The 14,614-nt window shown below is 47.0% G+C and overlaps 1 protein-coding gene across 1 annotated transcript; it reads right to left on the bottom strand.

The window, feature by feature from the left end:
* Window positions 1–1,682: 1,682 nt before the first annotated feature.
* Window positions 1,683–14,290, bottom strand: wdr18 (WD repeat domain 18). Its single transcript, XM_037470446.2, has 10 exons — window positions 14,006–14,290; window positions 12,827–12,937; window positions 12,553–12,686; window positions 11,875–12,016; window positions 10,339–10,482; window positions 9,597–9,661; window positions 9,279–9,403; window positions 2,639–2,796; window positions 2,425–2,493; window positions 1,683–1,919 (listed from the first exon to the last, which is right to left on the bottom strand). The coding sequence occupies exons 1-10, from the start codon at window positions 14,213–14,215 to the stop codon at window positions 1,791–1,793; spliced, it is 1,287 nt and encodes a 428-aa protein (XP_037326343.1). The 5' UTR covers window positions 14,216–14,290; the 3' UTR covers window positions 1,683–1,790.
* Between the last annotated feature and the right edge of the window lie 324 nt (window positions 14,291–14,614).

The raw sequence follows: 14,614 nt of genomic DNA, 5'->3' as shown, positions 1-14,614 counted from the left end.
TTTCTTCTTTTTTTTTTGCCTCATTTTTCATTCCGTTTCATCACCTGGAAAAAGAAAGCAGGCCGCAGAAGGAATAACAATGCGAACACGTGATCGGCCGGGAAGGCGTGGACGTCCCTGCGGCTCCGGACCGGCGACCCGTTCAGGGGGAACTCGGCCGTCACCCAACGGCGGCTTGGATTGGCTGCAGCAGTCGGCCCCATGGAGAGCTGGGTGGTGTAATGACCTTTAGATGGAGCTGGCTCAGCTCGGCCCTCCTCCCCCCCCAGGGTCCTCCCGCTCTTCCCGGGTGCTTCACACTGCTTTTAACCCACTATTCTCCCTTCATCGATGATGACGATTGTTGTAGTTGTAGTTGTAACTAATTGTGTGTAAAACTACACCTGAATCGTTCCACTGATGTTTCACCTGAAGCCGCGTGAGGCTCCTTCGACATTTGCAGACCTTCCTGATTCATCACCACCCGACAGCAGGCAGATCTTCACTGACCCATCACGGTGGCTCCTCCTTTTTCTCCTTCACCTCCTCTTCCTCCTCCTCCTCTTCCTCCTCCTCTGTGTTGTGAGAACAGTTCAGTGACATTTAGGGAAAGTTGCGCATGGAGACATTTAATGTGAAATAAAGAAGTTACATTTAAATTCAAGGATGAAGTGTTTTGGATAGTTGATGTAATATAACAGATGGGATCATTATTTTATAACATGACGTAAAGCATAGTTATAGTACAATATTAATAACATAGTAATAGAATACCATAGTGTGATAATGAAACTATGTTTTCACATAATTCCAGTATAATTAATAGCTGAAGGGAAAATCCAAAGATAGACATTTCTTTTAAGGACACTGAACTCTTATTATTCAGCTTAAACATAAATCAATAAATATTCATTTGTCGTATTCTCATATAAAACGTAAAATTTACCCAATTTTGCAGCAGCATTTACTAATTTGTTACAAAGGTAATGCAATAATTCATCTAAATCCAGAGGTCCATTCTCTCACACACACACACACGAATCCTTACCTCATGTCTTTGTCCAGGCCAAATGAGACAAGAGCAGAGGAAGCGAGGAAACAAGGTAATAGTGTCCAGGACTTCGTATCTTCGTATCAGGATTTCTTTCTTTAAATCTTGGATTTTGGATTATTATTTCACATCTGTGCAGGTATAGATTATGTATATATAATATATATATATATATATTTATTAGTATTTGTAGTTCTGCAAAGAAGAGAAAAGCTCAAACGCTTCCTTCTTCAAACCGAACAATAGAAATGCGTTTCACTGGCAGAGAGAAGTGTTGCGTATTAGCAGGCGTGAGATTGGTTTTCGTTCTGCAGACAGAAGTAAATTAGCTGAAGTGACTCTGCTCCGCTTTGTGGAGCCTGAAACTCGCTGCTGCCGGACGTTTTGAGTTTGTCGAGGGGGGGGGAAAAGGGGTCTTGAACCCAGAACGAGCCCCTGTGTCATTATTTCTTCATTGAGGCTTTGCTTGTAAAAATCTTTAAACGTGAACACCAGTCGGGGTTAATTGAGGTCCGGGGCGGCGCGCGGAAAAAGACGCATCTTTTCCTTTTAAATCACTTCACTCGACCTGAACGAGGGAAGGTGTGAAGGAGAGTTGGTGAGGATTTAGGAAAGGAGAAGGAGCCAAGGCAGCATCAAGAAAGACCACGAATTCTACAAAAACAAAACACTTTTATTTTCCAACAACAAAAATCATCACAGATTGTGTGTTTGAATGGCGTGTGTGTGTCTGTGTGTGTGTGTGTGTGTGTGTGTGTGTTTATGTGGGTTTGGTGAGCAGCTGGCTGGAGAAGTCGTACAGGTCTTTGTTGACCTTCTTCAGAGTCTGGACCTCCTCTTCGAGCTCCGCCACCCGGACCTTGGTGTTCTCCCCGTCCCCGAACACCGACTGAAGCACAAGAGGGCGGCAACACGCAATTACACAAACCGACAAGCACGCGGCGCCCCGCGTCCCCGGGGGCGCTCGTCAGCGGGGGAAAATAAAGGGCGCAACCTCAGGAGATCGACAGAGGATCGATGCAGGGTCATGTGACTAGAATGACAAACACAGTAGAATTATGCACCCGTGTCACAGAGTGAGAGACGAGGACAGAACTTGAATGATTATTGAGTCATTTAAGAGACCTAAAAGACTTTCTGCGTCGTCTGGCGTTCTGTGACATTTTCACTCTTTGTCGTCTCTTGACATTTAGTCGGTTTTACGGCCTTTTGACCTTTGACCTCCGAGTAAAACATCTGAGCCGCCCGCTTTTCTGACAGAAGGCTCTTTGGGAGACAGATAACACTCAAACAGCCCTCATGCAAAACATTGCATCCTAAAAGTGTGACGTTTAAACCTCACTAGCAGCACACCTGATAGGACGCCTCAGGCCCCGCCCCCTCCCCCCTCTCACCTTGTCAGTCACAGCGTTCATCAAGTTGTTCAGCCTGTCAGCTTTCTGCAGGTACGTCTGCTCCTCGTCCTACAAAACAAACAGGAACATTTCAAAATAAAGGTTGGTTCCTGTGAAACATTCTGAAGCGTTTTTTTTTTTTTTTAAACAGATTTTTTCCGTTTGCAGGTTCACGGACGCCACGGCGCCGGCTCAACGTGTTAACCCGACCCACCTGCGTGTAGAGTCCCAGGCGGACGCACACCTCGCCCGAGTCGCCGCCCTCGGAGGCGTGCAGGTGCCGGCTGAAGCGCGGCAGCGGGACGCCGGGCCGGCTGTCGGGCAGGAACATGTTGGCCGGAGCCGCCATGATGACTGCGTTGGTCACCGGACCTGAGCAGGGGGACAGGAAGTGATGTCAGAGGGCCGCAGGTGACCGGAGCGCGTTTGTCGCTGTTCCACCGTTACCACGGAGACCAAATGGAGGGAGACTCTGCAGCCGCAAATTGTAATATTTTCCGTCTGCAACTGGCGATTGCTTCCATTATTGATTCATCCGCTGATTAATTATTTGTTTAGTGTCTTCAGATGTTTTGTTTTGATGATCCACTTTGACAGAAGACAAAAAAAAAAAAAAAAAGTCTGAGATCAAGAGGAAGGTTTTATTGACAAACACCTAAATTATTCATCGGGATTCATTTTTGATGGACATTTACATCTGGCTAAGGGACCAATTAGCCGTGGGGACACCTGTGACATCATCAGGAGGAGGAGGAGGAGAGCGTGGCCTGCGGGTAGCGGATCAAAGTGTTCACAGCCTGAAATGACCTGAACGCTGCAGCTGTGAGGGCGACCGACAAACACACTGCGGCGTTCACCGAGTGAGCGACTGAAGTCCGAGACGTTTGTCGTCGTTCGCGTCGTTTAACGCGTGTTCAGCGGCGTCGACGTTGCTTTGTTGTTGTTCGATAGCCGACGCTTCTTAACGAGGTCAAAGCTTGATGTCGCACTGACACCAAAGCTGGAACATCAGCTCCTTCAATTAACAGACCTGAAAAATGAGTCATGGATGAAAGAAAAAAAAAAAAAAAAAAAGACAGCTCGCTTCCAAAATAAACTATAAATAAAACCATATTTCCTACGACTGTTTGAGAATAAATTGGTAATCGGCGCAAACCTGTATGGAACGATCATTATATTATCAATTAAATTAAAGACTTAAGTCATTTGGGTGAATGTTACAGGCTTTAGGGTCGATACGTGACAAGTCCGGGTTCTATGGAGGACGCTCCGTTGCCATGACAACGCCTCGACGCTTTGAGAAGATCCAGAAGGTACATTTTCCTGTTCACACTTTTGATGAATGAAAAGTGGAGTAGGAGGAGGAGGAGGAGGAGGAGAAGCTCTGCTCCTGGGTTTCGCTGGTGGAAGGAGGCGGTGAAGCTGGTTCTCGGTCTCATGACGGCCAGAAAGTATTCTGCTACTCGTTATTAATGTTATTAATGACAGTGGAGACGTTCCTGAGGAATATCTGCTTTTTGGCTCCGGGGACATCGGGGGGGGGGGAGAGATGTTCGGGCCCCACCATTACTTATTCATTTCCTCGCGTAGCGCCGGCTACATTAGCATCCAGCAGAGCACATGCTGGACTTCAGAGCCCTCAGGCTCCGCCCCCTGAGCGCCGGTCTCTTGTCTATTCCGGGTTAATCAATAGTGATCGTAAACCTGCAGGCGTGAAGTGGTGAAGATCAACAGGGATATCTCTTCTTCTTCTACACTAGCGTGTGCACATAGTTATTGACTGAATGCCACACTTCAGCGTGATCACAAGCCTCCTTTACTTCACAGAATTTGGGGGCGACTTGGTGCAGGTCCCCCCCCCCCCTTCAGAGCCTTTTATTCCCGTAAAACTGCTCCATTAACAGCTGCAAAACTGACCTTAAAACTTTCATAACAAGCCCGCGGGAGGTGAACACACCCAACGTAGGGTTCGAATTTGACCTTTAAGACGGTTCCACTCATTTGAGAAAGTCCAGCCCCGTAAAACAAATGACAGTTGCAGGCAGGGACAAGGATATTAAATATTATCTCAAATGATGTGGATCAGATGAATGGCTCCAAAGCTGAGAGGCGGGACCAAGACCACGAGGAAGACTTCCTGTGGGACGCCCGCATCAATGGAGGCCGAATCCAAACACAGAATCAAAGCGTGCCACGAAAGGGAACGTTGCCGCTCAAACATCACATGACCGGACATCTTCTTCGCCGAGTTCTCCGAGTGCCTTTAAAGGATTCACTGTGAAATATTAAAGCCGCCCCCCCCCCCAACTTCTGAAGTGAAATATTTAAGCTGCTCCGGCTCGAGTGTCTCGGTCCGAATTCGTGTCCTCGAATGAAGAAATGAAGTCAGAGGGTCTCCTGCTTAGATAACAAAACCAAACCCATCGGTTTCAAAAACAAGTGATCGCATCTGTTGCTTCGCGGCTCATCAGAAGCGATGCGACGACCTCTGACCTTTGTGGAAACGTTCCCCCTCCCCCACCCCACGAGCTGCTTTTCTCCCCTCGCCCCTGCTGTCACTCAGACTTCCTGTCTGGGGACTTTTACAAATTAATTTCCCTCAGATCACCCCAAGAAAAAGAAAGAAAAAAAAAATCAATTAAAGAGGCGTGTTGACGGCGGGCCGCCGGGGGGGGGGCAGGAAGCCGTTTGCGGTAATGAACGAAGCGAGCGGCGCCCGTCGACGGCTCCGCTGAGGATTCAAAACAAAAACGCCGCTCTGATTGAGAAGCGTGACGCCAATCAGCCGATCCACATCCCACGAACCACGCGATTCGGAGCCGCGAACATCTGATTGCGGCCCGCGACCTTCGCACTGCGCTGGGGGGGGAGGGGAGGGGGGGCGCGTTGCTTTGCACGTCCTCACCGGTGTGAAATTAATCTTTGTGAAGGAGTCAAACCCGCGAGCGAGGCCTACCTGCCGACTCCCGACAAGTGAAAACCTCAATTATTCACCCCCCCCCACCACCACCGCCTGCAGCCACAGAGTTATCGCACATCATCTTTAAATATGAAAATAAATGAAACCCGGACTACTGAGGAGGAGGAGGAGGAGGAGGAGGCGGAGGAGGCGCGTGTCAGTCGGCAGGAAGTGCCGCGTCGGGTTTGGATTCACAGCGCTGCGGGGCTTTACCTTTTCACCATCAATCAACGGAACCGCCACACATCCACCAGGCGTGAGCTCACCGGAGCGTCGCCGCCTTATTATCTGGGTGGGGAGGGGGGGGGCTATTGTTTACGGGCGAGAATAATTAAGGTAGTAACTCAGTACAAGAGTGGAAAAGTCCTTATTCATAAGAGTTATGCAAAGATGTGCGCATGCTTTAATAAATGCAGAAGTCAATTCAGGCAGGATGGACCGGTGTTGTGGTTAAACATCAAAAGTTAGCATTAGCATCACGCATTAAAGGGGTCAAACTGCTGCTGCCCGAGTGTCCTTGAGCAGGGCGCCGACCCCCAACCTGCAGCCGTCTCATTAACGCTCGGACTCGCGTGTAAAGAAAAAGTAAAAATTGGAGTGACGGCGAAATGAGGCCGTGAGCGGAGCTGAAGGCTGAGGACGCGCCACATTAGCATCGGCCCGGGTCAATGGAGCCCCGCGCCGATCGCCGTGACGACATGATCTGAATTATTCACCAGGAGGCGAGCCGCTAAATGAGGACGGACGTCCTCTCTGGGATTTAAGTAGGATTTTAAGACGTTGTCAAGAGTTTCTATTCTTCTAGATAAGAGCACTTTGATAAAAAGCAGAGCGTTCCGCTGAAGAATAAAGTCTATTTCTTTAATAGAAACTGGTTGATTATCTCCCGCTCAAGTACTAATATTGATCGGGCCGCTTGGCTCCGATAGAATTCCACTAATGGTCCAAAAGTGGTCCAACGTGGAGCCATTCATCAGACGGAGGCTGAAGAGATGCCAACACACTGCAGATACTCCGAGAGGAGAATCCCCCACCAGCAGCTACGCACTTGAACACACCACACGTAGTAGGAAGTGTTTGCTCTGAACCGTTGCACTTGAACACACCACACCTACTCCGTGTTTACGCTAAACTGTTGCTCCTGAACACACCACACCGACTCAATATTTACTCTGAACCGTTGCACCTGAACACACCACACCGACTCCGTGTTTATGCTGAACTATTGCACCTGAGTGCAGGAAGAGGAAAGCTCCCTCCGACGCCTCCAGCGGAGTCATTCTGCCGACAGACCGACGTTTCTTAATAACATTCGGTGAGATTTTGACGTGCTGAGATTCGACAGCCTCGAGGAGACGGAACATTCAGCTGTGCGGCGCCGCAGTTAAACGAACTGATTCAACTGGAACTGATTCATATCGTTCATTTCCCGGTTTCCTCCTTAACGCCATGAACTCTGACTGAACCGCAGGTTTGTACACAGCTGAGAAGTACTCAACACACAGTGAGGTAACGCATTGTTTTACTTTTTGGGTCATAATAATAATAATAATAATAATAATAATTCAAGCTGCAAGCAGCGTTGAACGGACCATTGCCTCCCCTTGCATGACGGGGGGGGGGGGGGGGGGGGGCAGCGGTCAGCTGGACACACATTCAAAAAGACAACAAAAAAAGACAAAATAAAGCAATGTTGGGGATGGGAATCAAACCCTACTTGCCTTGCTGAAAAATACCTGGAGAAAGTAAATAAAATGTGTAGGATCCCCTCCGTTAAGGCAAAGGACGGCAGCTAATCACACCACTTCTGCTCCATCAAGAAATAATAAATAAATAATAAAGATCAGAGCTGTTGCTGCTCTATGAACACGTGTAGCGAGGCGCTATCGAGACAAAATGCCATTGGGAAGCAATGAAATCATGAGGTAACTTTAACTGTAAATGTGTTTAGTAAAGATTGGTTCGTCAAAGTATAGTGTCTAGAAAGTGCAAAAAATAGAGGGAATATTCACACCAAAAACATTATAACTGACTTCGTTTGTTTTAGCGCATGGTCCCAAGAGACTTGTTTTGACTTGTATGTTAGGTCTCCCTGTAATACATTTGTTCAAAAGTTTTTGAATTTGCCAAAACACCAAAAGATGTACTTGAACTCTCATGCAAAGTTTTTCAAAACCTCCCAATATTCACAGTGAACTCAGTCCTGAGGCTTATATTCACAGATTTGAGGTTGATCAGATTAAAGGGGGAGGAATATCTCATAAAAGTGTAAAGATTTGGCATTTTCCATTGGCAATAGGCGGCGCTATATTTTTTTTGAAAATCACTGCATTGGAATACTTTAAGGACTCCACTACCATGATGAATAAGAAATTATAGCCAGAAACATCAATGCTAGAGACTTTTTTTTATCCCCAAATGCGCGACCAAGAATATCTAAATCTTTGGCACTTCTGATGCACATTTATTAGTAGGCCCTAATAAACCCATAGACAAAAAGTACAGTATTATTATTGTATTACAGTACATACAAATGTGTATGTAAAACACACAACAAAAAAAAGGTCCCGGAGAGAAAGAATGTATACGTTTATAGTAAAATGATTCCCAGCAGGATGGGTGTGTAAAGGTGACTCAGAGCTGCCGTCTTGGGAGACGAGGCTTCGTCTGGTTCTTTGTCCGCGGCTGCAGGAAGAAAAGCTAAAAACGCGAGTCGGGGGACGAGCGCGAGTCCCTCCGTCCGGACGCAGGAGGGATTATCGTCTGCTCCGACGTTTGAAGCGAGGAGGCCTTCGGCGCGCCGAGGATTTGGTTAATTACAAAGTGCCAGTCATGATCGCGGGGGGGGGGGGGGGGAGGGGGGGGGCGTTTCCTTCCCCTCGTGTTCCTGTCAGATGCGACGCGACGGCTCATTATGAATGAGACGGGAAACTAAAAGCTCCCCCGGAAAGACGGGAGGATGACGGGTCAGAAGATGGAAGCTTCATTAATAAACCAGCAACAGAGACGAGGAATCGCATTAAACTACCGAGGTTAAAATCACCTTCATCTCCCGAGACTCTCTGTAACAGCCGAGTCGGATTTGAATCGGTCCGACGCGCCTTCAGTGTCCCCTCCAGCAGACGGAAGCGGTTCACACCCGATCAATACATCAATAACAGAGCCCGCAGCTTAGGAGGGGGAAATCTGCAACGGTCAACAGCGTTCAATATTGCAATATGACCATGATTTAATTGAATCTACAGACGGAGAGGGGCCGATGCGCTGCAGGTAACAACAACAGGTGTCTCTGTAGGATCTAGAGATGGAAACACCTTTACGCCGCCTCGCTTCCTCCGTTCCACTCCACCTGGAGACACAGACTAGCGTACCTCTATGGTATCAGCTGGTTGGCAACCATCTCTTCTGCTCACGTTATCTACAGCTCATTGTTTAACGCTTAAGTCAACACGGATGCAGTTCAACAGATTAATAACTCATCGATAGATCGACAGATCGAAAATACGGCAGAACTCATTTATCAATATAGACGCAGATCAATACGTCATTAAAGTACAGAAGTAGTGTTGCAGCTGCAGGGCTTTTAGTGTGAAGGGGTTTATATTTATAGATAGTTTTTATTGTCATGATTGTTGCAGCTGACAGGTTTACAATACGATTCTTACTGGTGTCCCATATGATTCTACTCATTGTCCACTTTAAAATGTTATGATAGATTTAATCACAGCACTTTAATCATATTTTATGTATTTGTTATTGATATATTTTTTTTAATTTGATATGAATAGTTAGCACAATTCCCCCCAGTTATATATGGATTTCTGTCTGACCTCCTCCTGAGGTCACCTGACCTTGCAATCGAGGTGTCATCTGAAAGGGGGGGGGCGGGGCTTACCTTTGTGGGCGAGGCAGCGGATGCTCTGTTTGCTCTGGACGTCCCAGAGCCGAGCCGTCTCGTCATGGGAACCGGAGAGGAGCAGAGTCCCGTCCATGGACACAGACAGACACGTCACCAGGTTCCTCAACACCAGACAATTTAAGTAGTTAGAATCAGAACAGACTTCACATCAGATCAATAATCTACCCCCCCCGCCCCCCACACCAGATTACATTTTTTCATAGATGAAAACAACTTTTTCATTGATAAACGATTAGATGGGACTGTATGGAATCAGCTTGCTGAGTTTTGTCTGAACACCTGCTGCCGTCTCACCTGTGTCCTTTGAAGACCTGGTTCCCGTCGTTGTCCGACTGGAACGTCTTGTCCCGACTAAGACTCTGCGGGCGAAGCCAAAAAGACAGTTCATAGACCCCTAAAAACCGACACAAGCAGCCGCTCGGGCCTCAGTCTGATTCACCGAGGGACGACATCTCGAGAGGCGGTGGACAATCAATCAATCGAGAGAAACCGTCCGTTTCACTTTGAGGGATATTCGTGGTAGAAAGAGCTCCGTCGCCTTCAGTCAGAGAGCAGAGGTTTAAACCGAATCATCTTCTCAGGGGGAGGATTAACGGGGGAAGAGTTTTACGGTTTGTTAGGGGTGGGGTGGGGGGGGGATTAACTCAGCACGGCGTTAACATGCAAATCTGCTTTGAAAAGGAACAACGGAGACTCAGTCGCGGGAAGAAAAGAGACGACGGTGATGAATGAAGGAAGAACAACAACAACAACAACAAAAACATCTTCACCAACACCTCGACTCTCCGGGATCGATCCCCGCCACGATAAATTACACAAAGTCCTCCCGACAACGACTACGCTTACACCTTCAGCGCTTCACTCCCAGTTAAAAAGATCAATTCTGTGGCGAGCGGCGAGGCCACGAAGAGACGATCATTCAGCCCAAACGAAAGGAGATAAGGACACCAGGCCGCTAGCGTAGGACGCAGTGTGCGAGCTGCACACATTCAGGATGAGCACCTGGGTGGAAGTGCGTTTAGAGAGCGAGACCCACCTGGCTGCACAGAGACACCTGGAAAATGTTGCCGTCACTGCCGCCGCAGAACAGGAAGTACTCGCAGGGGTCAAAGGTCACGGACATGATCTCCACATCAAACAGGACGGACAGGAGCAGCTCACCCGAGGACAACTCCCACACCTGGTGGGAGAGAAGGGGGGCAGACGGGGGACACAGCAGGGCATTAAAAAAAAAAAAAAAAAAAAAAAAAGACTCGGTACAGTTCAGAAGGGCTTCTCTACTGCAGGAGCTTTTATTTTGAATAAAAGAGAAAAGTGGGGAAATTGCGCGACGATGAGGACAGGAAGTGTAGAGGGCTGCCAGCCGACCTTTGACCTCGGCCGCCCACACGGTTCCAGACTCCACTTAAGAACGTTGTGATTTAAGAGCGCTTGCGTTCCGACGCCCAGCGACCATCCGTTATGTCGAAGCCCGGCGGACGTGTCATTACAGAGACTCCGCCTCCTGTGATTTATGCCGCAGGGGGTTTTATCCAAATTAAAATAAAAAATTTTAAAAAAACAGGAAGATACGCTCAGTGTTACAAATCGATTAATCCTCCTGATTGAAGGCGATCAGTGAGGGACGCCGTCACGCCGTATTACAAAAAAAAAAAAAAAAGGGGACGGTTTGAATCTGTTGTAGGTAAACTTATTTTTATTATTGTGACAACACATCATGTCTATTGCAGCTTAGACGTAATCCCGAAAAACATCAGTGTATCGCGCCGCTGAGATCTCTCTCTCTCTCTCTCCGGCAGCGCGGCGAGGACGAGACACGTTTGTTCTGCCTGTCGCGTTACATTTAACCAGAAACATCAAGGATTAGAGACAACACACGGAAAAAAGATTATATTTATTTATTCATCAGATATTTCTTATTTTGTCATCGGAGCCCCGGAAGACGTTCAAATCCGGGAGTAAAAAAAAAGTAGGAAATAAACGCCCTCAGTTGTAAATTAGATTTTCTTTCAGTTGTCACGGTGACACATTACGTGGCACCAGAGTGCCGTCCCACTCGTGTTTAAACCATTCAAAGCCCGGCTACTTGGTCCATAATATCATCTAAATTTAGGCCCAATCCCAAATGGCTTTTGAAAAAAAATAAAATAGTTTTTGTTCTGTGCCAATTAAATAGTGCCGTCCTCTTTGTTTACTTCTACCTCACTGGTAATAAAAATGTCTGCCAGAGAGCCCGCCTTTGTGAGGCAACCACGTCCGGCCAAAAGGTCACAGCTACTCGATTAATCATTATTAGCAGAGTTATCTGAGCAGGACACTGTGTGTTTGTTTGTTGTGCAAACGGTAAAAAAAAAAAAATCAAAGCTCCGATCAGGAAACAAATACAGAGACTCGATATGTTTTTACGGTCACTGTGAGCTTTTCATTTGAAGGACCTTTTAGCTGAGTCACAGCTATTGTACCTGTACAGGTGATGTCACCTCACAGTGTAAACTCTACTGTTGTACCTGTACAGGTGATGTCACCTCACAGTGTAAACTCTACTGTTGTACCTGTAGAGGTGATGTCTCACCTTGACGGTTTGGTCTAACGAGGCGGTGGCGACTCTGGCCTGAGCTCCCATCAGGCCGCAGTGCAGGTCCGTGATTGGTAGAGAGTGACGAGACAGGACGTGACGCGGCTCAGGGGTGTGGCTTAAATCCAGCTGGATCACACTGAGAAACACACACGAATACACACATTAACATTGACAGATCTTTCTTTGGTTCATGGAGCTTGAGGAATGAAAAGGAACCTGAGATCTTTGAGAACTGATAGGGACAGCGGCGGTGAGAGGCATTTCAATTAGCTAATCAAAATAATTGATCCTCACTCCGTCACTGGTGCCAGCCTGACTCGGTGGCGAAGAAAAACACTGCTGAGGCGTTGTCATGGGAACCAACGTTACTGAAGCTGCCCACCGGCCTACAGTCGGTGTTGGAGCTCCAACCCGTGGACACAGCAGAGCATCACATCTTAATAAGTAACACAACCGTTGAACTCTCAACGTTTTGGAATAAAATGATCATTTTGTAACTTCTACTACATGGACATTTGTTTTTTGATCATTCACAGTAGTGTTTACTGCTTATTTTTATCTTAGTCTGTTAAATGAAACACCTTCCTTTTATGTCTTCAGCTCAACTGAAGCTCAAACCCCTCAAACATCCTGCCCCAGCAAAGCTCAGGTGTGTGTGTGTGTGTGTGTTACCTGGAGACACTCCACACCACAGCGAGGTTGTCTTTTCCTCCCGAAACGAAATGGCTGCTGTCGTCTGTGAATTTCAGGCAGGTGATGTCCTGATAGTGACGACTGAGGACAGACAGCAGCTTACCTGTAGACACCTAAACCGTCACAGAAAAGACTTAATACACCTGGACTAATCAAAGAAGAGGAGACACGTGTTTATGTCTTCCATTAATTATGTTTGGACGCCAACTTCAAGAACGAGACAAAAAAAAAAAAAAAGATAAAATAGACTCACCTCCCACAGGTAAACTGCCTCCGCCACTCCGGCCACGAGGAAGAGTCCGTTGCGCGAGGCGGTCAGACAGGTGACGAGACCTTGACAAACCATCTTCTGCTGCAGCTGGTCCTGGAGAGACAGGAAGTGACCGGCACAACAGAAGCTGTAATTCACTGTGGGAAAACGATGATGTGGAGTCGTAGAATGTAGAAAGAAGCACAGCCTGAGTACACTCTCATCGCTGCACCAACGGGACGGGAACCACAGCTTCTTTTTTTTTTTATCCCTTCTACATTGCAAAATATTTTACTTCTTCTGAGTCCTTTTATTGTATGTATCCGAATCCGTAGCAGAAGTTCTGAAGCATCAGAGAGAAGTAGATTGAAAGGACGACAACACAGGTTTGAGAGCTACGTTATAATAATTACTCAATAACGATTTCCAAATCAGATTGTCAAAACGTAGAAACACAAAATAAAATTTACAAATAGAACAAACTGGTAAAATTCAGTGTGGTTTAACAGGACAAATCAGGGTATAATTACCATAGAATGTATATAAATACTCAAATCCCATTTTTAACAAAAACGTCTACACCCGCAGTGCTCATAATTGTTTGTCTTTATTCATTAAAAGTATTATAGTTTATATTATTACGCAGTGATCGTGAGTGCAAATCCAAGTGTCTGCAGGTGTTACAGCTGATCTCAGCTGATTGACAGCTGAGATCAGAACCACATCTATCATTAAAATAAGTTACCCCTCTCCTCGTGGGATTCGGCGTGTATAAAACCCACTGATCACCACGTTACTTAAAAATCAGCCTCCACTGGTGTAGGCTGACGGCTCTTTGTTCTTTTTCTAACTAAACACCACGTAGAGCGGCAGCGAGCGCAGATTAATTCATTACAGCTCAGTTTTAAATAAAGTTCGGTAAAATTCTTCCACGCCGAATTTACCAAAAGAGTCGACTCGTTGATAGGAAGCCGGACGTCTTCACCTAAATGCGACTTCGCGTTTGTGAGCGCGCATTGTTTTTAATTTTGGGACTTTTCCGAATGGAGTCGGGTGGGTTACGTTCACCTTGTGTGTTTCGCGCCCGCTCTCTCTCACTAAGTGCGCGCGGTAAAAGGTGTGCTCTTGATGAGTTTTAATCGCAGCAGGTGTGTCCCGTGTGTCCCCGCGCGCCCGCCTTACCTTCCTCTGGATCTCCCACATGTTGATGAAGTTCTTGCCCAGCTGGGCGGACAGCAGGTACTCGCCATTGAGGACGGTCAGCGTCCGCGCGGCGCTGTTCCCTCCCCGGTAGGACAGCAGGCTCGAGCCGCTGTGCAGGTCGAACACGGTGCTGTTCCACAACTGCGAGCCGGAGTCACTGGTCACGATCACCTCAAGTGGGGCCGCCATGTTGGCTCCACCAAAACAAATCAGAACGCACACGCGGGGACCGGCGGTCCGCTGTCAGCCCCGCTACGTCATATCCGGGACCGGTCGCGATAACCGGAAACCAGTCATCCATGGCCCAAACCCAATGTCCCCCATAAACCCTTTCACTATTTTTGGTTTTAACACCTTGAATTAAATATGTGATGAATACATTATAAACTATCGACTTATGTTTTTTTTTTCATTTTTAATCAATGTTTAAATGCATACACTTTAATCTCTCTGCCTTCACTGGTTATCCCGTTTATAACGTCACATTACAATGACTTGTGGGTAATTTCTTAGGCCAGCCCTAAGACAGCGTCCAAAGCTTACTTGCAAATAGGGTTATAAAGCGCTCAAAATTTCAGCCAGAGGGCC

This window comes from Pungitius pungitius, chromosome 7, assembly GCF_949316345.1.
Source record: "Pungitius pungitius chromosome 7, fPunPun2.1, whole genome shotgun sequence".
In the NCBI taxonomy this organism is placed as follows: domain Eukaryota; kingdom Metazoa; phylum Chordata; class Actinopteri; order Perciformes; family Gasterosteidae; genus Pungitius; species Pungitius pungitius.
This window is presented reverse-complemented; position numbering and strand designations above follow the sequence as displayed.

What these genes read in the sequence shown, in the direction of transcription:
- wdr18 (XM_037470446.2), bottom strand. Translation starts at nt 14,215, where the DNA reads ATGGCGGCCCCACTTGAGGTGATCGTGACCAGTGACTCCGGCTCGCAG. An exon ending in CGTTAGACCAAACCGTCAAG is followed by an intron (nt 10,483 to 11,874) that starts GTGAGACATCAC and finishes CTCTCCCACCAG; the next exon opens with GTGTGGGAGTTGTCCTCGGG. An exon ending in TGAACGCTGTGACTGACAAG is followed by an intron (nt 1,920 to 2,424) that starts GTGAGAGGGGGG and finishes CTTGTGCTTCAG; the next exon opens with TCGGTGTTCGGGGACGGGGA.